Source organism: Oryx dammah, unplaced genomic scaffold (genome assembly GCF_014754425.2).
Source record: "Oryx dammah isolate SB20612 unplaced genomic scaffold, SCBI_Odam_1.1 HiC_scaffold_4, whole genome shotgun sequence".
In the NCBI taxonomy this organism is placed as follows: Eukaryota; Metazoa; Chordata; class Mammalia; order Artiodactyla; family Bovidae; genus Oryx; species Oryx dammah.
In genome coordinates this window covers 61982282-62009709 of record NW_024070188.1, presented here as the reverse complement: position 1 = coordinate 62009709, position 27428 = coordinate 61982282, and the positions used below count along the sequence as shown (strand labels likewise).

Below are 27428 nucleotides of genomic sequence, written 5' to 3'. Positions count from 1 at the left end.
ACTGACAGGAGGCAGCAGAGGTGATGGCATCACTCCGGAGATGAGTGTGTAAAAGACCGAGGCTTCCATGTTGATTTTTCTCTTTCTCTTATATCAGTCTCAGGGAAAGCCAGATGCCATGTTTCAGGGACACTCAGCCAGTGGAGGGTTCCACACGGTGAGTATCTGAGGCCGGCTAACAATCACCTGAGTGACTTTGGAGCATTATTTACACGGGGAGTTTGTGAGCACGCTGGTGGTCCTGGGGCACAAAGTTGTGACTGTGGAGAGAAGCAATGCTGCAGGTAGAGGCAAGAGCTAGCCCCAGAGGACCTTGGCTGCCTGGTTAGTGAGCTTGAACTTTTTCCTGTAGGCAATCCTATAAGCAGAGAAAGGTTTTACACTGAAATTGATGTAATCAGATTGCATTTTAGATCAGCCTCTGGCAGCTGGGTTGCGAAGAATGGCTCTGAGGGCACAGAACTCGGAAACAGACACATCATTTAGGAAACTGCAGTGATTGTCCAGAGAAAAGCTAATGAGGGCTTGAACTAGGGCAGCGGTGTTTGGATTGAGGAGAAGAGACAGAGTGGAGAAGTATTTAGGGGGTAAAAGGGATGGGACTTAGTGACTGATTTGATATGTCTTGGAGTGGAGAGGTGGGAATAAGGAAAGGAGCAAGGATGACATTAGTTTAGCTTGAGCTCCTGGGTGGACTGTACTGACAACAAATGAAAAACGCACGTGCAGGAGGAGCCCATGTAGTAAGCAAGATGAATTTGGTTCAATTGGGAGAGCCAGGTGGGGAAGGCAGGAGATTCGGGAGTAGTCAGTATGGAAGTCAAGAACATATAAGTAGATTATCTCTTTCAAAAAAGAGGCCTATTAAGTAAGAAATTAATGAGTTCATTTCTGGAAGAGCCAAATTACAGCTAAGATACACAGAGAGTGCTCACTGCCAAAAGCAGAAGGGACAGCTGACCCTCAGCCTGAGTCTTCCCAGATGAGAGATGCTTTAGGAGGGGCACCCCAGGACCACGGTGTTTCTTAGCTCTTTAAACTTGGAAACACAATCTTGTCAGTTTAGACTTGGAAACAATTCTCTTAGGAATGATGAGGATCTAGTTACCAGAGAGTCCCACAACTTCCTATTTCTCAGTGGGCCAATTTCTGTTATTTCTAAGAAAAAAGCCACATGGCAGGACCAGATCCAGTCATAGCTGATTTCAAACTCCAGCTCCATACTTCCTGGCTATTATGGCCCCTGAGAGCCTTCGTTTCCGTGTCTGGAAAATGGGAGGGCTTCCTTGCAGGGATGTTATAAAGATTAAAGGGAACAAGATACAGAAAGCATCTCATGTGATGCCCAGGGCACAGAAGATACCCAGTGACCTGAGTTCCCCTTTCCTGCAGTCACTCCTCAGTGCTGAGCTCTCACTGCAGGTACAGGAGGAACTTGGGAGAGGCAGACGGGGATGAAACTCAAGAACTCAGCCACCAGGAGATAAATTCTGATCTTCCGACCTGGAGGGAAGGACTGGCTGTCCTCTCAAAGTCCAGAGGCTGCTTGGTTCGTGAATTAGTAAGAATTTAAAAATCTTATGCATTCTCTTTCAGGATAGAATCCAGCTCCTTTCCCTCTAGCTTGACAATCCTAGCTCAAGGAACTCATTGAAAAAATGTTCCTCCACCCTCTTTCAGATTAATAGACCTCAAGCACCTGAGGATAAGTATTATGAAGTAGTGTTATAAACAGCTCTAACATCCCCAAAACAGTAGGGGGTGGGGGGGTTGGAATCAAGAGGGATATTAGTTTTTTAATTACCAGTGTCTGTTTCAAATGATACATGATAAATTATTTTAATAAAATCTCTTGCATTCTAAAAGGAAAATAAGTCATTTCCTTTCACTGTAAACATGATCTGGGTTAGGTATTTTAGGTCTATTATAAATTCTGTCCATACAGAGAATACCAACTGTGAACCTGCTTTTACTGAGCTGCATACACTTGGTGCAACAGTTTGTCTTTCTTACGGAGGGAAGCAACACAAAAGCAGTTTATGAACTGACCTCATCATCATGCCAGCTCTAAGGATGCGCTTGAGCATCTTGCACCTTACAAGACAGTCATGTGAAGCAGTGTCCTCTCTATGGGGGCCTCTCAAAAACAGCACTGATTGGTCTAAGAACCAAAAAGAGTTAATACTTTCTGTGAGACCATTCATTCGACAGATATTCACTGAACACTTTCTATGTGCCAGGCATGGTGCTAGGGCCAAGCCAGAATGAGGTCCTTGCCCTCAGGCCTTGGCCACTGCATCCTGTACTGAACCGGACTTCCCATTTACACTTCCAGTAGCAACTTCCTAAAACTTAATCTTAGAAAATATATATTTTCAAGCTCACGCTTTGCTCCACTTTTATGTTTCCTTTTTTTTTTTTTAATCTTTGTAGCTTGTAAGGTGTCTTGTTTTTCTGCAGAAACTGGGAAATATGTAAATTAGACAATATACATATATTTTATTTTTGTTCTGAAAACTACGTGTATTTTTCTCTTTAAAAATTCTCAAAAACTTGTTAAAAATTTAATGACAGTTTTTGCCATTTGTAACATTTTAAAAAATTTCATTTTTTAATTGAAGGACAATTGCTTTACAGAATTTTGTTGTTTTCTGTCAAACTGCAACATGAATCAGCAATGTGAAAGTGAAAGTTGCTCAGTCATGTCTGACTCTTTGCGATCCCATGGACTACACAGTCCATGGAATTCTCCAGGCCAGAATACTGGAATGAGTAGCCTTTCCCTTCTCCAGGGGATCTTCCCAACCCAGGGATGGAACCTAGCTCTCTCACATTGCAGATGGATTCTTTACCAGCTGAGTCGCAAGGGAATCAGTCATAGGTATACATATATCCCCTTCTTCCTGAACAAAGTTGTCTATTCTACTACTTTTTCTCTTTCAACCTAATTTTTTATGGATCATCACACCTCAAGGTTTTTCAAGACCTAAGGAATTAGTAAGGAGGGTTTATGGCATTAATTAGTATATTTCATTATTAGTTATGAATTAACTAAGTATTTCATTATTTAGTTTTAAGGTAATTTCCTGAGACCTTGGTAGGATCTAAGACTTTTTGCCCAATGACCAGTTTTTCAAAAATCTGATTATAGAGAAATAGGAAGAGAGAAATATAGGGTCATGGGTATAATATCTAAAAATATTTGAATAAAAGTAAAACACAGGTAAGCTCTTAAACTCTCAGCATCTTTTTTTTCCAATAATTTTAATTTATTTATTTTTGGCTTGCTGGATCCTTGTTGCTGTGCAGGCTTTTCTCTGAAGTTGCAGCGAGTGGGGGTACTCTCTAGTTGTGTGCAGGTTTTTTAATTGCGGTGGCTTCTCTTGTTGCAGAGCACAGGCTCGAGGCATGTGGGCTCAGTAGCTGTAGCTCCCAGGCTCTAGAGCACAGGCTCAAAAGTTGCGGCACATGGATTAGTTGCTCTGCAGCATGTGGGATCTTCCTGGATCAGGGACTGAACCCTAGTCTCCAGCACTGGCAGGTGGACTCTTTACCACTGAGCCACCAGGAAAGCTCCCATGTTCTCATGTATGACGGACACCAGTCCTTGAGAGAATCTCATTTATTCTGTGTGTCAAGCATGTAGTAGATGCTCAATAAATAATCGCTGAATGAATCTGCAGTTATTAGAGCCCTGTTACTATAACCATAGATGTATCTATATTATATAGTGTTTTATATATATATACTATATTAGAAAAAGTAACCTTGGTAGGGGTGTCATAAAATCATAAATGATCAAGAGATACCATCTGTTTGATTTTTATCAATAGCAGTCATTATATTTTAAATCAAAAATGACAAATTAAAAGTGAAATATATCACTATCAATATAATCTACAGAGCTCCCATATTTTAATCCATTTTATAATAGGTTATATTTTAATAGATACTATAAGATACACCATACACCATAACTTCAATTATTCTTAAGATTTTAAGAAATATGGCTTATGTACCAGGCTTTAAATAGTGAGCCAAATCTTTATCGGCTGCCTCAAAATTGATTCCAAAATGAATTTTTAAATTTTAAAATATGAATAGTATATAAAAACATAAAATCTATAGTATCAATAATTTATTTCCTGCTGAGCAGTTCTTCAGTCAGTCTCCTGTGTTTCTGAATGGAGAAGTTTGTCTCAAGCCAGCATGGTAAGACAAATAGGATCATATATCTTTATTGTTTCATCCCAAGCACAATCAGCCACCTGGAAAACAAAAAGGAAGTGAGAAGAAACAATCCACAAATGTTCAAAACTGGGAGAAAAAAGCCTAAGTCACTTGGAGTGTAAGTAGATCATCCACCACTGAACAGATCTTTAAATAGGAGGAACACAGGAACACGTTTCTGGAAAAAAGTCTGTTTTCCCTTTTTAAGATACACTTTGGGGCTTGTTTCCAACTGACTGAAGTTGCCTGTAAGGGTTTCCCACCAGAGCTACATAATTCCCTACGGGTCCTGAGATAAATGTTGAAAAGGTACATTCCTAAACTGTGAACCAAGACACCATACCAGCTATTATGGGGATAAAAAAGAAGGAAAAGCATAGTGCTTGCCTTCAAAGAATGGCTCATTCAAAACCAAAAGTGGAAAGTGCTCTAATAGACTCTCAGGGAAGCAATTCTTTGACTCTAGCTGGGAAAGTGTCAGAAGATTTCACAAATGCCATTGCATTCACACTGGCCCTCTTTAGGGGCAGATATGGGGTAGACATAGACATTCAAGTCTAAAAAGTCACATAAAAACATGAAGGGAAGATAGTTCAGGGTGCTCAAAAATGTGTGTTAAAAAATTGGTAAGTATAGCAATATCTTAGGGTATAAAATCAATTGTATTTCTGTATACCACCAAGAGAAAAATTTTAAACTACAAATAAAAAATTCACTTAGAATAGCATCAAATAACAAAATAGTTAGAAACACATTTAACAAAAGGTATGCAAAACATCCACCCTAAAATGCAGCTGAGAGAAATTAAAGATGGCCCAAATAAATGGAAAAGATACCATGTTCATGGGTTCAAGATTTATTAAAAAGTTATTTTTTCCCCTAAATGATTTATAAAAAATTCATAATCCCAGCAAGTTTTTTAATAAAAATGTAGAAGATAGGCTTTTAGTTTATGTAGAAAGACAGAGGATCTAGAATAGCCACAAAAATTTTAAAAAAGAACAACAGAGTTGTACTGTTTACACTACTGGAATAGAGACTAATCATAAAACAAAAGCTATCTAGACAGTGCAATACCGGAATAAGGATATACAAACAGATCAAAGGAAGAGAACACAGCTCTGGAACAGACCCAACACTTGGTCAGCTGCTTTTTAACAAATGTTCCAAAACAATCCAATAGGAAAAGGAAAGTCTCTTCAACAAATGATGCTAGAACTGGATGGCCATATGGAAAAAATAAGAATTAAAGCCCAACTTTACACCATAAAACAAAAGTTCATTTAAGATGGATGGATCACAGACTGAAATATAAAAGCTAATGGTATAAAGCTTTTAGAAGAAAAGACAGGAGACATATAGTCTCAATCTGAGGGCAAGCAAAGATTTCTTAAACAGGAAGTAATAACCATAAAGATTAGATAATAGACTCAATCAAATAAAACTTTTGATCATCCAAAGACACTGCTAAGAAACTGAATAAGCAAAACACAGAGTGGGAGAAAATATTCACAAAACAGACACCTGACAAAGAATTTGTATCCGGAATATATAAAGAATTACTATAACTCAGTAATAAAGACAACCCAATTAAAAATGAACAATAGACTTTGTTAACAGATAAAAAATACATAAATGATCAATAAGCACATAAAAACATTCAATATCATTAGGCGTCATGGAAATGCAAATAAAAACCACAATGAGATACCACTACATATGCACAAGAATGGCTAAAATTAAAGATGTGCTGTGCTGTGCTTAGTTATTCAGAGGTGTCTGAATCTTTGTGACCCCGTGCATGGACTGTAGCCCGCCAGGCTCCTATGTCCATGCAGATTCTCCAGGCAAGAATACTGGAGTGGGTTGCTATGCCCTCCTCCAGGGGATCTTCCCAACCCAGGGATTGAACCCAAGTCTCCCACACTGAAGATAGATTCTTTACCATCTGAGACACCACGGAAGCCCAAGAATACTGGAGCGGGCAGCCTACATCTTCTCCCGACCCAGGAATCAAACTGGGGTCTCCTGCACTGCACGCAGATTCTTTACCAGCTGAGCTACCAGGGAAGCCCCCAAATTAGACAACATCAAGTGCTAGAAGGGATGCAGAGGAGCTGTCACTCTCAAGCGTGTTATGTGTGTTAAGCTGCTTCAACTGTGCCCGGCTCTTTGTGACCCCATGGACTGCAGCTCGCCAGGCTCCTCTGTCCACGGGATTCTCCAGGCAAGAATACTGGAGTAGACTGCCATGCCCTCCTCCAGGGATCTTCCCAACCCAGGGATGGAACCTGTGTCTCTTATGTCTCCTGCGTTGGCACACCAGTTGTTCTCTACCTCTAGCACCACCTGGAAAGCCTGTGTTGGTATAACCACTGTGGAAAACTGGCTGTTTCTTATAGAGTTAAACATACACCAAGTGATTTCACTCCTAGAGGGGCTTCCAACAGAACTGAAAACATTTTTACAAAACAGTGTATATAAGGATGTCCTTAGCAACCTCATTCACAATAGCACACAACTGGAAACAAGCATAACACATACAAAAGAATGGCTGACAAACTAGTAAATTCAAACAATAGAATGATGCTAAGCAACACAACAGAGGGAACTACTTGCTGGTGGTGGAGGGAGCAACGTGGATGAATCTTACAGACAGTAAGTGAGTGAAAGAAGACAGGAACAAAAGAGTACCTATAGGAGATGCCATCATGTAAGTTCTAAAACAGGCAAAACTAATCTAAGGCAAAATAAAAAATTAAGGAAACGGTTGTTTTGTCTTTTCAACTGGAGGGAGGTATGAGGCTAGGGAGAGTCTGGAAAGGAGAACAAGGAAATTTGAAAGGAAGATGCAATTGTTTTGTATTGAGATGAGATGTAGATTACACAAGTGTATCTGTTTGTCAAAAACCTACATGTAAGATTTGTACATTTCAATGTACAAAAATGACACCTAGAAACAGTAAGAATAATAACGACAATAAAAATTGAATGAGGACATGAGTAGAAGAATAAACAAAACAAGAATGTTGGTAATTGTCAAATCTGGATAATGGAATTGTATTATCCTATTGTTTACTTTCTATACATTTGAAATTTTCCAGAAGTAAGAGAAGGAAATGAAAAAATGTAGACAGTAACATTAAGGATGAAGCAACAAGAGAGGGATTTGACCAGTTATTTGCACTATATTTCCCATCCTTTAATGGTTGCAAAGGCTGAAAGTTACAAAAGGGAACTCAAAGTCTCGGTCAACCAAATTACCTGGCTGTCACTACAGAATACAGGAACTGCAGATTAATCAGAACTTGAGGTAAAGTGAAAGTCGTTCAGTCGTGTCCAACTCTTTGGAATCCCAACAGACTATACAGTCCATGGAATTCTCCAGGCCAGAATGCTGGACTGGGTAGCCTTTCCCTTCTCCAGGGGATCTTCCCAACTCAGGGATTGAACATAGGTCTCCTGCATTGCAGGCGGATTCTTTACCAGCTGAGTCACAAGGTAAGCCCAATCAGAACATATCAACTCCTTATCATTCACTAACAATATCTCAGCTCAGAATCCAAGCTAGAGAAAGCATTAGAGACCTTTTAGTCAAACTTTTTTATTTTAAGGATTAAAAACCAGACTCTTCAAGATTTGGTTGCTACCTACTTCTGTTTCTCAGTGCACCAGGCTCACACACTCAAATCCTGGCATCTTGCTCATGCCTCTGTGCTCATGTACTCTCAATGATCTCCTCCCCTGAATAAACTTTCTCCCTCCCTTCCTCTCTGGCCCTTATCTTGCTTTGCCTGGAGATGACACCTCTTTGCAGAAGAATCCATTTAAGCACTACCTCCTCTGTGAAGTCATTCACTGTACCTATATCAGCTGTGCTTATTTATTAACAAGTGTTTCTAGCTCTTTGAGGGCATGGACCATGTTGTGCTATAACTTAACAATGATTCAATAAAGATTAGCTCAAAGAATGAGTTTTATAGATTAAGACTGCAGAGCCTAACTTTTTCTCACATTCACACTACAGCAGCAGAGGTGGAACCAGAACCTAACACTGCTGAGTCTGTTCACTGAAAACCGTGGCCTCACAAAAGGCTGATCAATACTCATTGTCTGCCTAATCCTGCAACTGTAAATTTTTATACCCCAAAACACAAAGATTAGTACACAAATTTATTCGTCTCATTTATGTATATAGTTTTTCAAGTGCTAGGCCTTTCTGTATGTTGTGTCAACTATTATAGAAAAGAGAATCAGAGAAATGAGACTTAAGCTTCTAATATAAGGTATCTGTAACTTATGTTTCTGAATCCTTATTCATTACTCACCGCTTCTCAGGTGGCGTGAGTGGTAAGGAATCCACTTCCTAATGCAGGAGATGTATGAGACATGGGTTTGAGCCCTGGGTCGGGAAGATCCTCTGGAGAAGGAAATGGCAATACATTCCAGTATCCTTGCCTAGAAAATCCCATGGACAGAGGGCCTGGTAGACTACAGTATATGGGGTTGCAAAGAGTTGGATGTGACTGAGCATGCATGCACAGCCAGTATTCCTGCCTGGAAAAGTCCACGGACAGAGGGGCCTAGGGGGCTACAGTCCAAGGGGTTGCAAAGAGTTGGACGTGACTGACCACACATGAATAGACTGATTCAAATTAATGCCAACACTCTTTACTCATTAACTAATTAATTAAAATTAACTATTTCATTAAACCCCATCTAGTGCTGGGCTTCTCCAGTGGCTCAGTGGAAAAGAATCCCCCTCCTTGCTAATTCAGGAGATGCAAGTTCAATCCCTGGGTCTGGAGGATCCCCTGCAGAGGAAAATGGCAACCCATCCCAGTATTCTTCCCTGGAAAATCCATGGGACAAAGAAGTCTGGTGGGCTACAGTCCATGGGGTCACAAAAGAGTCAGATACAACTGAGCGACTAAATAAATAACATGGAGTACTGTGAATTTTAAAAAGCTAACAAGCAAAAAAATAATAATAATAATAAGGTAAGAAAGAAAAGCACTTTACTAAGCTAACAACAAGGCTCCAGATGTAGAGACGAGACTTCCTGATAAAGAAAAGTGACCATGAGGTCACTGGAGGTCCGCGGTGGGGGGCTCATTAATTACCATTACAACCCCAATGGCCTTGAAGGGCCTGCTTCCCACGTAGTTCTATAAATTAGGGTAAACAGGGCTTTTTCTTAAAGTCCCATGCTACCTACCTGAAGCCAGCCTAAAAGACTTTGCTAAAAATTAGGGTTAACAGAAAAACCAAAAAATAAGGAAGTAAATCAGATGACATGGTAATAAACACTCTTGTTTTACTGGATGAGATCCACCCACTGCAGCAGCTTGTCAAATACAGCAAGAAATCTTTCCCAGCCCCCGTCCCACTTCTCCATGGCAAAGCCATCTTTCCCTCCCATCCCCAGGAATTCACTCCTGGACATGGAGACTCCTTCAAGGCCAGACGACTCACGACAGAGAATGAGAAGACAATAATAGGATATCTCCTTTCTCATCTACCGAAGATCCTCTTTCTCCATTTCAGACTCCTATATAAGGACTCATTTCTTTGCCCGTTACCTTGCTGTCAGGAAAAACTGTGAAAGATTGCAGTGAGCAGATAGACTGCTAGGTGTTCTTTCAGTGGAATGCTGGCATTGTTCTAGAGTCTCACAGGATTACTGCAATCTATAGGGGTCTTATGCCTTCCACTGGCTCTGACTGGATTATTTTACAACTCTAAAGTTATAGAAAACTGACAGTAATCAAATGATTCTCAGCCATTAAAATGGCAAATGAAGGCTGTCCTATAGAGACCCAATTGATGCCTTGTCCTGTCTCCTGAGAGATGCCTCTAATCATTGTGTTACTGCTCATGGATACTGACTAGTTCTGCATCTATTAGTAAATTCATTCTCACATTTATCAGCTATCTATATGTGTTTGTTCTTTGGTTCCTTTGAGCTAGCTGTAAAATTCTTCCCAAGTTACAGAAGGTCTTTGACACATGTTCATATTATACTTGTACGAGAGCCATGACGGCCATATTGGAAATTACCCTTGAATACGGCCACAGAAAAGCCACTTCATTAAAAGAACAAGCATGAAATGGGAATAAGGGGCTGATAATCATCTAGAGAAGGGAGGCTAAGAATAACTGCTAAAATGGGCTATGAAATTGAGCTCTATCTACACATTCTGGCAGCAAAGGCGAAAAAGGCAAACAATAATATAAGATAGACAAATATAGTGAATTTACCAGTTCATCAGGGGAGATAAAGTTTTTTTTGTAGAACTTGATGATAAGAGAAATATATAATAGACCCCTGTTACAAAAAGCAATATAATGCCTAAAGAGTAGATTTAAAAGAAATAAAAAGTCATTCTTCATATGGCTGTTTAAAAAATAAACATCTCAACCCTCAAATAAGACAAAAGTACACTGTTAAACTTTGGTTTCCTAGAGGCATTTCTACTGTGCAGTGGTCTCAAGCTTTGGCGTACATTAGAATAGCTTCCCAGGTAAAGAATCTGCCTGCCGGTGCAAGAGATGCAAGAAACGTGGGTTCAGTCCCTGGGTCAGGAAGATCCCCTGGAGTAGGAAACAGCAACTCACTCCAGTATTCTTCCTGGAAAATCCCGTAGACAGAGAAGCCTGGCAGGCTACAGTCCATGGGGTCGCAGAGAGTCAGATACAACTAAATGACTGAACTGAACTGAAAATCTGTGGATGGGGGACCCATGGTACAGAAGGTTTACTCTATATCAATTAACTAGGCTTTTGTCCTGTGCACTAAACCTGGAGTTCTGAGGAAGTACTTTATACGCAAGACTTTTTGGTTATCGACTAAAAGGAAATTTAGCATCATTGAAAAAATATTTTAAAGGAAGATTTCTCTTCCGATCTTGAGGAAAAAGAAGAGGTTAATTTGCCACTAATAAAATGGGAAACACCTTGTGCCATATTTTTACATTTCTATTTGGAATCTAAGTTTCAAATCTGGTAGGTTGATATGTGATGGGAAGACAGTGAGTTGTGAGGAGGACTAAGAAAGAAGACACACTGAACCATCTTTAAAGAAAATCACTAGGCGTACACCTGAAGCATTCTTCACCAAAAGTTTATGTAGCTTCCAGACCTATTCTCCATGAGCAAGAATCCAAAACTTCTACTTGAACACATTAGAAAATTCTATGACTCATTTAAACTATGGTGAGTAACAGTATTTTTACATTACTTATTTTATTTTAGATTTGTACCCTGGTGAGTTCTAAATGGGTTAGAACAGTTTACAGATAAACTCACAGGGCAAAATAAAGTAAATACAGATTTTAAAAGACCTGTTCTAAAGGGAACAAATGGAGCAAAATCTTTCAGGTGTCAAAGCTAATCATATTATGACACCTGCATAATAAATTGGGCTCTTTGCTTTACAATAACTATGGAGAAAATGAAAGTATTCTGGGTAATATAGCTTCTGTTTTCTAACAACATTCACATAATGATGCAAACACTTTTGTACAAGTACACCTAAACAGGATTTTTTTTAGAGTCATTGATTATGTGTCTTGGCAGAATCTGGGAATTATACCCACTATCTTATAATAACCTATAATAGGATATAATCTGCAAAAATACTGAACCACTATGCTATATACCTGAAACTAACACAATGTTGTAAATCAACTATACATCAGCAACAAAGAAAGAATAGATGAAGAACTAAAAAGTTCTAGCTTAAAGGCAACTAAATTACATTATAAGTCCTCTGATAAAACCCTTAATCTTTTTTTTTTTTTTAATTTTTACTTTTACTTTATTTTACTTTACAATACTGTATTGGTTTTGGCATACATTGACATGAATCTGCCACGGGTGTACATAAGCTCCCAAACATGAACCCCCCTCCCACCCTTAATCTTTTAAAAGAGGCTTTTTCTGACTCCTGACTCCCGTCTAGGGTTTCTGAAGGCTGGCGGCCAAGGCCTACCTTGTTTGACCCTCTCCTCTGAAGGTGAGTGTGCATGTGGACACAGCAGCATAGGCTCAGCCTCTAGGCTCTGCATCTTCTGCCTGAGGATATTCAAGTGGAGAACTATTTCTTACCTTGCAAGCTCCCATTGTTGTACATTTCATCCCTGTGTCCTCTAAACTTCCTTTAATCTGAGATCAAAACACCAGCCTTTTCAATAAAACTCAGAATTATCAACATTATAGGAAAAATGGCTTGTTAGAATATTTTATATTTGTATAATGTAAAATTGGAAGAAAAGATTAATTTTTTCATTATTATTTTTAAAAGCTCCTATCTTCTAGGGTAGTGAAAAATAACCAGTAAGATAAGAGCCCATACAAATGTCTGTTTTTTGTTAGTTCAATTTTACTTTGAACAGTGCATTTGATATTTCTAATTTTAAGAGTAAGCACATTAATTAGAAATATGAATTTCTTGATATTATCCTAGCATGTCAATTTCTTTAAAACATGTAAGGAAGCATTCTTAAAAAACAGAATACAAACTTATTATCTATCGAAAAAGCCTATTAATTTCTGAATTCAGCTATAGCATATACATCATGACATCATACATGGAATGCTTGAGAGCAACTGTATTACATATTTTACCATTTTCTATGTGTAAAGTACTGGGCTAAGTTCCACAGTAGACCCAAGGATATTAAAAAAACAAATCCAGTCAATAAGGAGTTTATAATAAAAATTTGGTGGATCAAGTAAGACTTGTTATAAAGCATCATCAATAATAATGATCCTATAAATGCAAATTTTGGAAAACATAATAAAAACATCAGATTTTATATACATGTGTAATTTAGAAATGATTTATATTCCTAGTTTATCAATGTTCTCCATTTTACTAAAATGTTCTACATATGCCATTGATAAGGTAATTTATTTCAATTGGTTTAATATGGCTGTTAATATAACAAAGACATCCTATAGACCCATTAAAAGGTTTACTTTGCTGACAAGTTTTCCATTTCTTATTTATCATTATACCCTTTCCTCTCAATTTTGTGCACAATTGTTTTTGCCCTTGGGAAATTTGTTTGCTGCTGCTGCTAAGTCGCTTCAGTCATGTCCAACTCTGTGCAACCCCATAGATGGCAGCCCACCAGGCTCCCCCGTCCCTGGGATTCTCCAGGCAAGAACACTGGAGTGGGTTGCCATTTCCTTCTCCAATGCATGAAAGTGAAAAGTGAAAGTGAAGTCGTTCAGTTGTCTCCGACTCTTTGTGACCTCATGGACTGCAGCCTACCAGGCTCCTCCATCCATGGGATTTTCCAGGCAAGAGTACTGGAGTGGGGTGCCATTGCCTTCTCTGGGGAAACTTGTTTAATCTACTATAATTATCTGTATGACATATACAGATACTTGTATATCTTTAGCAAAAATGGACAAGAGAAATAAGCAGAGGAATGTAAAGAAAATGAAAGAAATCACAGAGAGTCAACTCTAAATTTTAAAAAGCAGCGCAGACAGTATGTTGCAATGTATTTAACTACAGATTAAAGAAAACATGTCTTATTTACTCAACCAGCTTCCCAAAGGAAGTGCCTGCAGAGAAGAATGTGGTTTATTATGTTAATCAGTATGGGGTTTAAGTAAAGGTAAGAAAAGTATTGACTAGTATACTAAAAAAAAGGGTCTTTTCATGCATCCACTCATTCATTCATTCAACATTTATTCAGTACCTACATATCAAGGAGTTTATGTAACTTCTGGCAAGGGGCTGGCACTCAAATATCCACTGAAGCAAAAAAAGGGAAAGGAGAGAAGGGAGAGAAGACTTTGGCCAGGACTTGGAAAGGCAGACATACTTTGCACAAGCAGAAGTGGAGGACAGAGAGGGAAACGGTGGCAAACACATGCAGATAACAAATAATAAATTATAACTGGCATAAAATAGGGAGATTACATAGGATAATGAGAAGTTAAATAAGACAGCAATACAGGTTACATTGAATCCTGAAAGTAAGATTAACAGCTCAGACTATTCTGGAGGTAACAGGCTGCCTCTTGAAAGGTTTCTGAGAGGACATGATGAAGAGGACAATTTAACTATGTTGATTTGTAAATTAAAACTAGTACGTAACTAGTATGGCAGACAGTCAATGGTCAGAGTCCTTAAAGAGCAGTCACAGGAATGGCTGACCATGTGTTCCAGACAAGAAAGATCTATTAGGAGGCAAATGTAGTATCTTTTATAAGATGAGGAAGATAGCCACCCGCCCCCCCACCAAAAAAAGAGTATTCTGCTGCAAGAAGATGATGTGTCTGTTCATTTATTCCAGTCATTTTTTAAAGTCCCTTAGTAAAGGTATATAATTTTCTTTATCTAGAGTCCTGCACATTTAAAAACTTTTATTCTTCTATGTATCATCCATACCACATACACAGTTGTTGCCATGTAAAAGTAATTTTCCTATTTTACTCTTTAACCGATGATTATGCGTATCCACATGGCATTCATTTTTTATATATTTTATTGCTTTTTATTGAACTCATTATTTTTAATGGGTTTAAAATTGAGGTTCTTAGATTATAATACTTGACAACTGTACAAAGTACAAAGATAAAATTTTCTACCTTTAAAAATTTTTCTACTTTTTATATTCCATTTTGTTTTCTCCTATTACTAACTGGTGACAATTTTAGAACCATGTTGACTAACAGTAATAATGGTGGCAAATCTCATCTTGTTCTTGCCTTCAATGGGGCCATTGATATATTTAAGGTCAAGGATTAAGAAAAATCAGATTTGCATAACGCAGAGCTCTGCCAATAAGCAGCACTGAGAAATCAATGGAATGATGGAAAGAGCTTAGAGACCAGTTAGGAGATGCAGTCATCCATGGCAGTTCAGTTCAGTTCAGTTCAGTTGCTCAGTTGTGTCTGACTCTGTGACCCCATAAATCACAGCATGCCAGGCCTCCCTGTCTATCACCAACTCCCGGAGTTCACTCAGACTCACGTCCATTGAGTCAGTGATGCCATCCAGCCATCTCATCCTCTGTTGTCCCCTTCTCCTCCTGCCCCCAATCCCTCCCAGCATCAGAGTCTTTTCCAATGAGTCAACTCTTCACATGAGGTGGCCAAAGTATTGGAGTTTCAGCTTTAGCATCATTCCTTCCAAAGAAATCCCAGGGTTGATCTCCTTCAGAATGGACTGGCTGGATCTCCTTGGAGTCCAAGGGACTCTCAAGAGTCTTCTCCAACACCACAGTCAAAAGCATCAATTCTTCAGCACTCACCCTCTTCACAGTCCAACTCTCACATCCATACATGACCACTGGAAAACCCATAGCCTTGACTAGACGGACCCTTGCTGGCAAAGTAATGTCTCTGCTTTTGAATATGCTATCTAGGTTGGTCATAACTTTTCTTCCAAGGACTAAGGATCTTTTAATTTCATGGTTGCAGTCACCATCTGCAGTGATTTTGGAGCCCCCAAAATTAAAGTCTGACACTGTTTCCACTGTTTCCCCATCTATTTCCCATGAAATGATGGGAAGATGTCCTTTTCATTAGAGGGGACTGGAATGCAAAAGTAGGAAGTCAAGAAATACCTAGAGTAACAGGAAAATTTGGCCTTGGAATACGGAATGAAGCAGGGCAAAGACTAATAGAGTTTTGCCAAGAAAATGCACTGGTCATAGCAAACACCCTCTTCCCAACAACACAAGAGAAGACTCTACACATGGACATCACCAGATGGTCAACACAGAAATCAGATTGATGATATTCTTTGCAGCCAAAGATGGAGAAGCTCTATACAGTCAGCATAAACAAGACAGGGAGCTGACTGTGTCTCAGATCATGAATTCCTTATTGCCAAATTCAGACTTAAATTGAAGAAAGTAGGGAAAACCACTAGACCATTCAGGTATGACCTAAATCAAATCCCTTATGATTATACATGGCAGAGACACTAATAAATGCTTATCTAAGGCAGCAAAGCTAGAAGAGTATGGCCCACATTTCAGAAATATTGCTAAGGAAAAATCCATAAGCTTGATGCCCACTGAATTTTAGGAGTGCAAAGAGAAACAAGAAAACTAGGATGGTTTCCCAGGTCTTGAGTCTGGCTCCAAGATGCAACATAAGGAATATTGAAAGAAAAGTAATGAAACATCTGTTGACATCACACAGCAAAAGCAATTGGATAAATAGGTCGAGCATCACTGACATATAATTAAAGGCCAGCTTAAAGAAGAAGGTGTGTAAAAGTAAGAGGACTAACACTTGTATATTGGAGAACACCTGCTTTTGGAAGGATGGTAAGGAAGAAACTGGCATAGGAGATGGAGATATTTAGCAAAGAAGTAAGGAACAACTGGTTAGCATGGTTTACATGAAAGCAACAGGAGGGGAAGATTTTTCTTTTATAAAAATTATATAGCTAAAAAAAGAAAAGTCCGAGAAGGCTAACTTGGTTTTCAGAAGCTTTTACTGGTGACCTTTTGGGGCTTAACTTCAATTGAATGATGAAAGGGAGACGGGTACAGGGGCTAAAAAGAGAGTGTTGACTTTGAGAAGTAAAAGCAACAGTTAAGCTACTAATTCTTGATGTCTAATAATAGAAGAGAAACTAAATTTACTGGTAGGGAGGTAAGACAGTGGGGTCAAGTGAGTTTTGAAAATAGAGAAAAGAACTGACTGGAAATCTACAACAAAAACAAATTCCCACAGTGGATTATTGAGGAAGCAAAGATCTGAATGAAAAAGCCAGTGAGAAAATTAGGAACCTAATGGAAAGGGGGAAAAAACAGAGCTGAACATAAATACTTTGAGGTCACAGAACTGAAAAAAGACATTCATTCTTGTCTATTTATACAATAAGGTAGGAGGTAAGGACAATGTTCAGAGTGTTAATGATGCCACAGAAGGCTGAGGGAAGATATTGTGGAGAATGGGCTGGAAAATCAAAAAGACTTCAGAGGCAAGTTGAGTTGGACCAAGAGCCTAAATGAAGTTTTTCTGAAACAGTAATTTCCTGTGTGCTGTCACCATTTTTGCTTGTTTTTTAAGAAGCAATGCACCATAGTCTAGAGGAAGAGAAATGAGTAAGAGAGTGAATGACTGATTCAGGAAGGGCACCCAGAAACAGCAGAGGCTAAGGTGGGAACAATTCAGAACCTCTCATTGCAAGGGCTGTTCATGGAGTGCAGGGGGCAATAAAAACACGATTACAGCAAGATCCCGCAGAGCTGGGCCAGGGCAAGGTTTTGTGGCTGGGGGAAAACAACCAGTTGTTATACAATTTTAAGTTAAATGTTACACAATTATGAAAGCCTCAAAGAGGCAACAACAGAGCCTAATGCCTGAGAACACTGGGTGCTTCTGGCACCTGTTTTCAACTCTAAAGCCAGTCTATGACAAAAGCACAAAATACCACCTCAGGCTAAAGCTGAACAGGACATGTATATCCCATCTACCAACAATGCTAGTTGTCTTCTAAAATCTGATTTTCCAATCTCATACTGAGACTTTTAAAATATTTTATCTACTGTCAACCTTTAAACTTGGTATCTATGATTGTAGGAATAGGGATCTCAATCAAAACATGAGCTGAATGTTTTAATGATAGCCTAATATTTCTGTTGTTTTCTTATTATTTTATTTTAACTGAGATAGAACTGACATGTTAACATCAATTGCAGGTATACAGCATAATGATTATATATATATATACCTATATATATATCTTATACATATATATACACACAGAGAGAGAGAACCAAATCTAAGCATCTTTCACTGACACCAAATGAAAATACACAAAATTTCTTCTGCTTTATTTTAAGGAAAAATCTTGCTTCCCTGGTGGTTCAGACGGTAAAGAATCTGCCTGCAATCCCACAGACAGCCTGGTGGGCTACAGTCCCTGGGGTTGCAAAGAGCTGGGCATACCTAAGCAACTAACACTTTCACTTTCACACTTTATATAAAGTACCTACATGTTCCTATCATGGAGAGACTAGGAAATTCACTCATTAAAGATTATGATTACTAAGTACTGATATTTTGGAGTCCCAGAAGATAAATGCATACATGTGATAAAATCACAACAATGAAAAACATGTACACAAAGTGACAGGAAGAGTATTTACCTTTGGGAAGGAGAGGTGGAGTGAGATTTGGAAGGAAGCATGACTAGGCTTTTTGGGATGCTGGTAGTGTGTTCCATACTTAACCTAAATGGATGTTACACAAGTGTAGTTACTTCTTGGTAACTTACTGAATTACACACTTAAAATATGTGTGTTTCCCAACGTATGTATTACACTTCAAATAAAAATTCCTGGAAAAAGGCTGAAAAGAACCAAGTTAATATGGTATAATACAGATTCTTTCTAGAGTGGCAAAACCATGGATAATCTTTATCCTTTCTTCTAAATATAACTTCTCAATTTCATCAAAGGAAAAACAATATATTTATTAAACACATAAATGAGGTATCTTGGAATGAACTAGTAATGTCTGCTTTTTAAAAGAGAAATCACTATCTTCCAAATGCATAAATACCCAGCTTATAAATACTAAACTAAATATCAATGAGCAGAATTGATACTGAAGAGACAAAGTCAGGGATTCTAAGAATACATTAATACAGAAAATTCCAATTATACCAATGGACATATATTACAGGTCTAGAATCATTAGCCTAAAAACAGAAAAAAAAAAAGTTTCCAATTTAGAAATAATAAGGGTAAGAGAGAAAAGAGAAAATGCCAGGACTATACAAATCAAGATCAGAGGGAACGAATTCAAAGAAAAATGTTCTGAAGTGAAAGATGATTTCAGCCTGGTTAACAAGAGGCCATGGAGTATTTCCTAGCAATTATCCTTAAAGAATGACCCCAGACACTTATTTGTCAAGTTTTAAACTTTTAAAGACAAGACCTTATTATACTCAGTCAAAAAGAAAGGAGGTTATAATACAAGAATGTCTTTGGATCTCATTTTTCAGATCTCTAAGAAGGGAGAAGCTAAAAAGAAAATTATAAATACAAGAAAAATCTCTTTTAAGACAGGGAATATATTAAAGCATGGAAGCCCAAAAGTACGTCAGCAAAGTCTTATAGCTATTAGAATCAGCACAAGAGATGACAAGTTTATGAAAGATTGAATGGTACTCTCTAAGAGGTGAGAGAAAAATACTTTCTAAGAGAATAAATTATGAACAAAGAGTGAAATTAAATTAACATGCAATCAGTAATCTCGAATACATATATATGAGAATAAAGGATAAATATATGTTAAAAATAACTTAAACTACCAACAAAAGGTTAATGCGGTAGATTTAAAATGATTACAAATTCTTTGCAGCCACTCCCAACAAGAGGTGGAGTCTCTCTGTCACTCTGAATCTGACCTGGCCTTGTAACTTGCTTTGCAACAGAAGGAATGTTGTATGACTTTGAAGTCTAGTCCTGAAGACACCTCGCTATCATCCTCCTGGAAATCTACAACTGCTAGGTAAAGAAGCCTGGACTCATCTGGAAACACATGGCTCAAAAGAAAACCAGTGCTATACTCGATGTATTTATGTGAGTCTTAGATCACATAGCCCTGGTTAAGTCACTAGATGACTAGAGTCATCTGAGTGACCCCAGGTGAGATCAATAAAGGAACTACTTGGCTGAGTCTGGTGTAAACTGTTGAATCACAGAATTAATTGTAAGCAAAGAAAATTGTTGTTTGAGCTACTAGGTTGTAAGGAAGTTTGTTATATAGCAAAAGATAACTGAGATAAGTGAGAGAAAGACAGGGAAGTGAACTAAGAACTTGATGCTTATTTCCCCTAGAAAGGAGTTTAATGTTACTTGGTAAAACTATACATTAATAATATAAATAAAACAAATGCTTGCATTAAAATGTGATGATTTTAGATATGCTCTTTTAAAAAAAATGTTGGTTAAAAAAAAACTTAGTTTGAAAGGAAAGTTTAAAGTCCAAGACAGAATATAAATAAAATAAAGGGAAAAAGATAAATTTACAGGGAGAAGAAAAGTATAAACTAATCACTGAAAATGTTAAATCATATGAAACATCTAGCTATTTATTCCGAATCTTTCCATCTTTCCATCTCTAGTCATACCTATGGTTTGTTCTCCCACAACAGCCACAACGATCTTTAAAAACACAAATCACTGGACAGCCACGGGCAGTAAGAATGAAACTGGACCACTATCTTACACCATAAACAAAAATGAAAATGGATTAAAGATTTGAATGTAAGACCTGAAACTGCAAAACTCGTAGAAGAAAACATAGGCAATAAGCTCCTTGACACTGGTCCTAGTAATAATTTTTTGGCTCTAACTCCAAAAGCAAAGGCAATAAAAGAGAAAAAAAAATCAAGTGGGACTACATCAGACTAAAGATTTTGCCCAGTGAAGGAAATCATCAAAAAAGAAGATAACCTACTGAGTGGGAGACTATGTTTGCAAGACATATATTTGATAAGAGGTTACTATCTAAAATATGTAAAGAACTCATATAACTTAGCACCAAAAACAAATAATCTGATTAAAAAATGGGCAGAAGAAGTGAATAGACATTTTCCCAAAGAAGCCATACAGGTATAATACATGAAATGATGCTCAACGTCACTATCTATCAGGGAAATGCAAATCAAAACCACAATGAGTATCACCTCACACCTGTGAGAATGGCTCTTAACAAAAAGACAAGAAATAATAAGTGTTGGTGAGGATGTGGAGAAAAGTGAACCTTTATATACTGTTGGTGGGAATGCAAACTGGTATAGCCACGATAGGGAAAAAAAATGAGTCCTCAAAAAATTAAAAATAGAACTACTATATGATGCGGGAATTACACTCCTCGGTATTTATCTGAAGAAGGTGAAAACACCAATTTGACATTTGGCACTCTCCAAGACCTGGATGAGGAGTTGCCATGCATCATGGATGCACACGTACTGCCTCAGGCCACAGGCTGGGGATTGCAGAGGTGGGTCAACAGAAATATATGAGAAGGAAAATATCTAATTTAGGGTCCCTTTTTGGGTACTGTCATGCTTCAATAGGCACATTACAACATTTTTATAAACTGAGATAGTAATGATTATTTTATTAAAAACAGCTTCTATGATAAATGTTTTTCTCAGAAAAGGAACTAGTATATTTAAAGCACATTGTATTTACATTAAGGATCATACCGTTTCACTTATCACTATTTCAATTTCTTCTCTTCTTAGATGCCACTAAGTCATTTTCAAACAGTTTTTCTAATGCTAATGAGAATATTTTAACATACAATGAGAATATTTTAAACTCAGAATTATGTCTTGAATTTCTAAAACAAAAGAAACCCATGTATTCATTTAAATTTAAGTACACAGTAATGAGAAACAGAATTTGCTTTGTGTTTAACTTCTAAAAGTTATCATAAATGCATAACTTCTTAGTCATACAGTAGAATTTCCACATATTATTTTGTTTCAGTAATAGGATGGTATTTTCACATAGCCTGCATTATTAAAGTATCCTATCACTCAACATAGTCAAGTGTTTCTGATCTGAGTTTACAATTTCCAAAACTGAAGCTGCTTTATTAAAAACCTGAAGAATATTTTAAAAAGTCCTCAGGAGAACAAAAAGGGGAAAAGATGAAGTTTGGTAACTAGAACAGCAGCCACTCTCCTCTACTTCGTTCCGTATGCGGAGCCTCTCTTCTGACCTGGCATGAGGAGATGAAGGTGACACTCCTGAGAGGGAAATGGCAGGCCCATAATCTCAACCACTCAGCGGGCAGCTGAATCCAGGGGCACACACGCTTGACTCCCATCAGCCTCTGGGGCCAATCCTTCCTCACTCCATTCTCCCCCTGTCACCCTTTCCATTGGCAGAAGTCTACAAGTTAGGCACAATAATTTGGGGAAAGTTTCCTTTTCCTCTCAGCAAAGTTAACCCTTCAAGAGGAGAAAAGTATGTCAAGTTCCTGGATACCTCTTCTTCCCTAGTATTTCAAATGCTCAAGTTTACACAGAGAAAAAGGTCAGGTTTCTTAAGTAAATGTACTTTACCTTGCCCTAAAGGCAAGAATTTTGTTCAGAAAAGCAATGCATGCCACACGTAGAGCTATTTGTAAACTGTATGGGTAGGAAAAAATATGAGGAGATTGACCCATTACCTGAGTAGGACTCTGAAGACTTAAATCTAAACCACAAGTAAATTCTGTATGATGTTCCACTGTTTCAAGAAGAGGGTCAGGCTTTGAAAAGTTCCAGAATCTGTGAATACAAAGAAAAATAAATAATTTAAATATTAAAACTACAAAAAAACTTTAAGAAAAAAAGATATTAAACACAGCAAAGATTTTATCAAAACAGGCTCAACCATACATAAATGCTGAGCCCCACTACTAATCTATGTAAAAATCTAATAAAGAAAAAAATGTGTTTTCTACTGTATATAAAAAGACAAAAACCAAATGGAATTATTAATCAATGTAGAAGTTATTGTATTCCCATTAGTATACTTTATAGGCCATAAGTCATAGTTAATTTTTTTTTAAATATTGTCCAAGGACATTTGAGATGAGAGACACTAGGCTTTTTTAGCAATTCTAAAAGCACTCATGGCTGTAAAATAAGGATATTGGATTACATGAACTGTTAACATTTTGTGTTTTTAAATACTACTTCATTTCTCAACAAGTGATGTGAACAGATCGTAGGTTTAATTTACATTTCAACAGCAATTCAAAGTCTTTAAAAAGAATCTGTTATGAAAATCTCTGTTAATTCTGAAATTATCTTTTTTTCTGAGGCAGGGCCTTTCTTATAGATTCCACATCAATGTAATTTCTAGAGGCAAGAAAAACTGAAATATGTTTTCCTTGGCCAAAATTAAATACTCTATTTATCCTCTATAGACTGGGAGTGGTAATATTTATCATAATATATCTGATTTCTACTATACAGAGAAGAATTTTGTCCTGTTCTCAATGCACAAAATAGTACTTTATGTCTGAAGCTTTATTTGCTCATCATCTTTATTATTTGACTCTATACACACCACAAAAATGGCATATTCAGAATCACAGAGTCATACCAATTCAGCCTGCCTAATCATCTACAACATGGGACACACTGAAGGTTTAGCAGATCTCTTTGAAAGAGAGTAAATACACAGAACCAACAGTCAGTTTGTTTAACCCGGTGGTATTATTTCCCTAATAAATACAGAGTTGGTCTTATTAAGTTTGAAAAGGACTGTTGCTATGGATAATCCACTGTGGGGTACCACAGAGACAATGAATAAACAGCCCATTTATCAGATCACTGAAATCTACACAATATTTAAGGAGAGTGATTTTACTTTTGAAAAATATCTTGTCCAAACAAATGAGGGTACAGGCTGCAGTCTTTCTCAGAAATTATAATAGCGGTCTCCGATGTTTTTGCATATTTGTTCATTTGGATCTAGAGACAGAATTGTACTGAAATCTAATTTTCCAGATCTTGATAATGTTTATAAGCAAAAGTAAATATATAATTGCATAATTTCATTCCTAAAACATGGTTATTCACTGATTTGCATTATTTGAGTCAATAATCAAATCATTTTGTACATACCCAGTTTGTTCCAAAAAATATTAAAATGGTTTTTAAAATATGCATTTAATATGGCAAAAAATATATAAGTTAAAGGAAAAGTAAGGGTATGAAAGTCAATTCAAACCTGTAATGAGACTAGTAAACAAAAATATATATTCATGAAGTTGTATATACTTGACAGGAAGGACCTTGAGATGCTAAGCCTTTCAGCAGTCAAAGCAGAATAGGAGACATGACCAGAACCTGAATTCATAGTGTCTACATCCAAATTGCTCTTGGAAATTTCAGAAGGAAATTCATCCTTGGGAATTCACATTACCTGAAGAGCATCCTCAACATTCCTTAAGGAAACACAGAGATGTTTCATGCGTTCTTCCTCATGAGTCAACAGCCTCACACCAAATGGTGGTTTAGCAGAATCCCTCTATGGGAAGGTCATTTAATCCAAGTATCAGCTCTCTGACTTCATTTGAGATTTAGATTTTTTTTCAGTAGAATGGATTAAATACAAACCATAAAAAATGGTTTTAGAATTTTTTAAAAAGATAATTGGAAAAGGAGTATGTCAAGGTTGTATATTGTCACCCTGCTTATTTAACTTATATGCAGAGTACATCATGAGAAATGCTGGGCTGGAGGAAGCACAAGCTGGAATCAAGATTGCCGGGAGAAGTATCAGTAATCTCAGATATGCAGATGACACCACCCTTACGGCAGAAAGTGAAGAAGAACTAAAGAGCCTCTTGATGAAAGCGAAAGAAGAGAGCGAAAAAGTTGGCTTAAAGCTCAACATGCAGAAAACTAAGATCATGGCATCTGGTCCCATCACTTCATGGGAAATAGATGGGGAAACAGTGGAAACAGTGTCAGACTTTATATTTTGGGGCTCCAAAATCACTGCAGATGGTGATTGCAGCCATGAAATTAAAAGACACTTACTCCATGGAAGAAAAGTTATGACCAACCTAGACAGCATATTCAAAAGCAGAGACATTACTTTGTCAACAAAGGTCTGTCTAGTCAAGGCTATGCTTTTTCCAGTAGTCATGTATGGATGTGAGAGCTCAACTGTAAAGAAAGCTGAGCACCGAAGAATTGATGCTTTTGAACTGTGGTGTTGGAGAAGACTCTTGAGAGTCCCTTGTACTGCAAGAAGATCCAACCAGTCTATCCTAAAGGAGATCAGTCCTGGGTGTTCGCTGGAAGGACTGATGTTGAAGCTGAAACTCCAGTACTTTGGCCACCTGATGCGAAGAGCTGACTCATTAGAAAAGACCCTGATGCTGGGAAAGATCGAGGGCAGGAGAAGGGGACGACAGAGGATGAGATGGTTGGATGGCATCAATGACTCAATGGACATGGGTCTGGGTGAACTCTGGGAGTTGGTGATGGACAGGGAGGCCTGGCGGGCTGCGGTTCATGGGGTCGCAAAGAGTTAGACATGACTGAGTGATTGAGCTCAACATGGATTTGTTTATACCCTCCTAACAAGTTTCTGGAAAACAGTTTTATTGTTCTTTTGTTATTTTAAGCCAGTAAAGGATAAGGCAGCACTAAGGACAAGACAGGTGGCCTTAAGAAAATTTGGTTACTAATAAGGGCACGTGTGTGAAGCCATCCTACTTTAGCTTGAACAAGTGTGACAGAGAAAGTCACACATGCAGGAGGGCTGAAATTCTACTCAAAAAGTCAGTTTGAATTTGTTCTAATACACAGTTTAATGGGCGGTCATGGCCCCACCCAGTTCCACACCACAGATTCACACCATCCTAATTTTAACACAGGAGAAACTATCAAGTATTACTGTACATTTTGCAAAACCCTCATGAAACAAAATGCATGCTAACACTCTAAGGTTACTATTTGGTGAAAGGTGGGCTAGTCTAGTGAATGTCATAATAGCATTACTGACTATTACACCATTTCACAGCTCCAATGTAATTATGAAATTATGTAACATACAAAGTATATATTACGGTGCAAAAACAACGAGACATTCATTCCTAGCAGAATGGCTGACTAGGTGCCTAGACCAATACTCCTACTGAAAAAAAACCCAAATCCTACATAATACAGAAAAACAAACAAACACCAGAAAAACTTCATAAAAGCATCAGCAAGGAACACTCAGGTAAAAACCATGTGAACAGTGAAACCCAGAAATGGATGTGGAACAATGAAGCCAATTTTTGCCTTGAGAAGATCTGCTAAACAGAGAACCCAAGCTTCAGATTTAATTAATATTAATGATTTTTACCTAATTAAAAGGTCTTAACAAAAACATCAAGTTGAACACAGTAAACTGCATAAGCTAAATCGGTTGAGAAAACCAAAAGCGGAGCAATGTGACTATACACTACAATTTGTTTCTTAATCGCAAATGGCTCTTTCAATAAATAACAGAAAGAAATGTATTTTTCTTCATTCCCACCCTCCAAAGGCAACCACTGTTAACAGTTTGATATGTATACACTGCCAGAATTCTGTCTCCATTCATGTTGCAACAGGAATGGGTGGCCTGTAAGGAGGAGGTGAGCTTTTCTCCAGGTTTTCTTGCAATTGCAATGGAAGGAGTGGACAAGTGCTCTTCCTGCAGTCTTCCTCTGGACTCTAGGGCTCCATATCTCAGGACTTTCATATGCTTATCATGCCAGTAAAATTGGCTCCTTTTAATTGGGAGAAGTCAGGCCACATGTATCATTAAGTGGTCAAGTAAGACGTATTATTTTTAAGTGAAATGTTTGTTTTGGTCTAGCACACATACTACTTGGTGCCTTTTTGTCTCTTTGCTGATGAAATCACTGACTCATGGGAAGTAAATACACTGGAAAGGCCTCCAACGATTAAAAATATTACAGAACTGTAGGAACATTTTTCATTTAAACTGGAGATGGAAAAAGAAAAATTCATCATAGTACAATGTCTGGGTTGAGTTTCTTTTTGCCTCTGACTCTACAGTTCATGAACACAGCAAACATGTAGTATTGTGTCTAAACAAAACATCAAAATTATTTCAAAAATTAAGCCAAAATTACTTTTTACTTTAAATGTAATGTGAAATCTCTATACTAATGCTTTTGAAATTTAGCCTATAGGTGAGTTCAGCAGGTTTAAAATATTTTTCAAAGTTCTTTCTTTTCCTTTTCTGTTTTCAACTTTGGAGTTATTAACTCTTTGTCTTTCCTAACTTCAAGAAAAAGATGGGGAAATGCTTTGGCAACTTTTCAATGTCTTATATGTACATTAGTTTTAATTAATTAGTAATTACTTAATTATGAGGCTTTTGTTTGCAAACTGCTCATAATTTAATGTTTTAGGGATCAGAAGACCACTCATGGTCTTCTCGTGTTTTTAAAATTTTAAGCAAACTGCACCATTATAAGTCCCTCTGTTTGCACTGTTTGGGACTAGCAGACTCTAGAGTGATGAGCAAAAATGTCACAACAGCTTCTTTCCTCATTATTTAATTACTTATTTATTCAACAATTTGTAAGTCCTAGAATATGCCAGGTACAAGCACCAGAAGCAAGAGAGCTGACCTCAGACTTCCTGCAGCTCATTGTCCAGTGGGATAGACTGACATTAA

General features: G+C 37.6%; 1 protein-coding gene across 1 annotated transcript in view; it reads right to left on the bottom strand.

The window, feature by feature from the left end:
• Window positions 1-3783: 3783 nt before the first annotated feature.
• PEX7 (peroxisomal biogenesis factor 7) overlaps window positions 3784-27428 on the bottom strand; it is a 73141-nt gene continuing 49496 nt past the window's right edge. The window contains exons 9-10 of the mRNA XM_040239313.1: window positions 22414-22513; window positions 3784-4268 (exon numbers count right to left, since the gene is read on the bottom strand). Of these exons, the coding sequence (XP_040095247.1) occupies window positions 4200-4268; window positions 22414-22513 (169 nt within the window). The 3' untranslated portion in view covers window positions 3784-4199. The remainder of the gene's footprint in view (window positions 4269-22413; window positions 22514-27428) is intronic.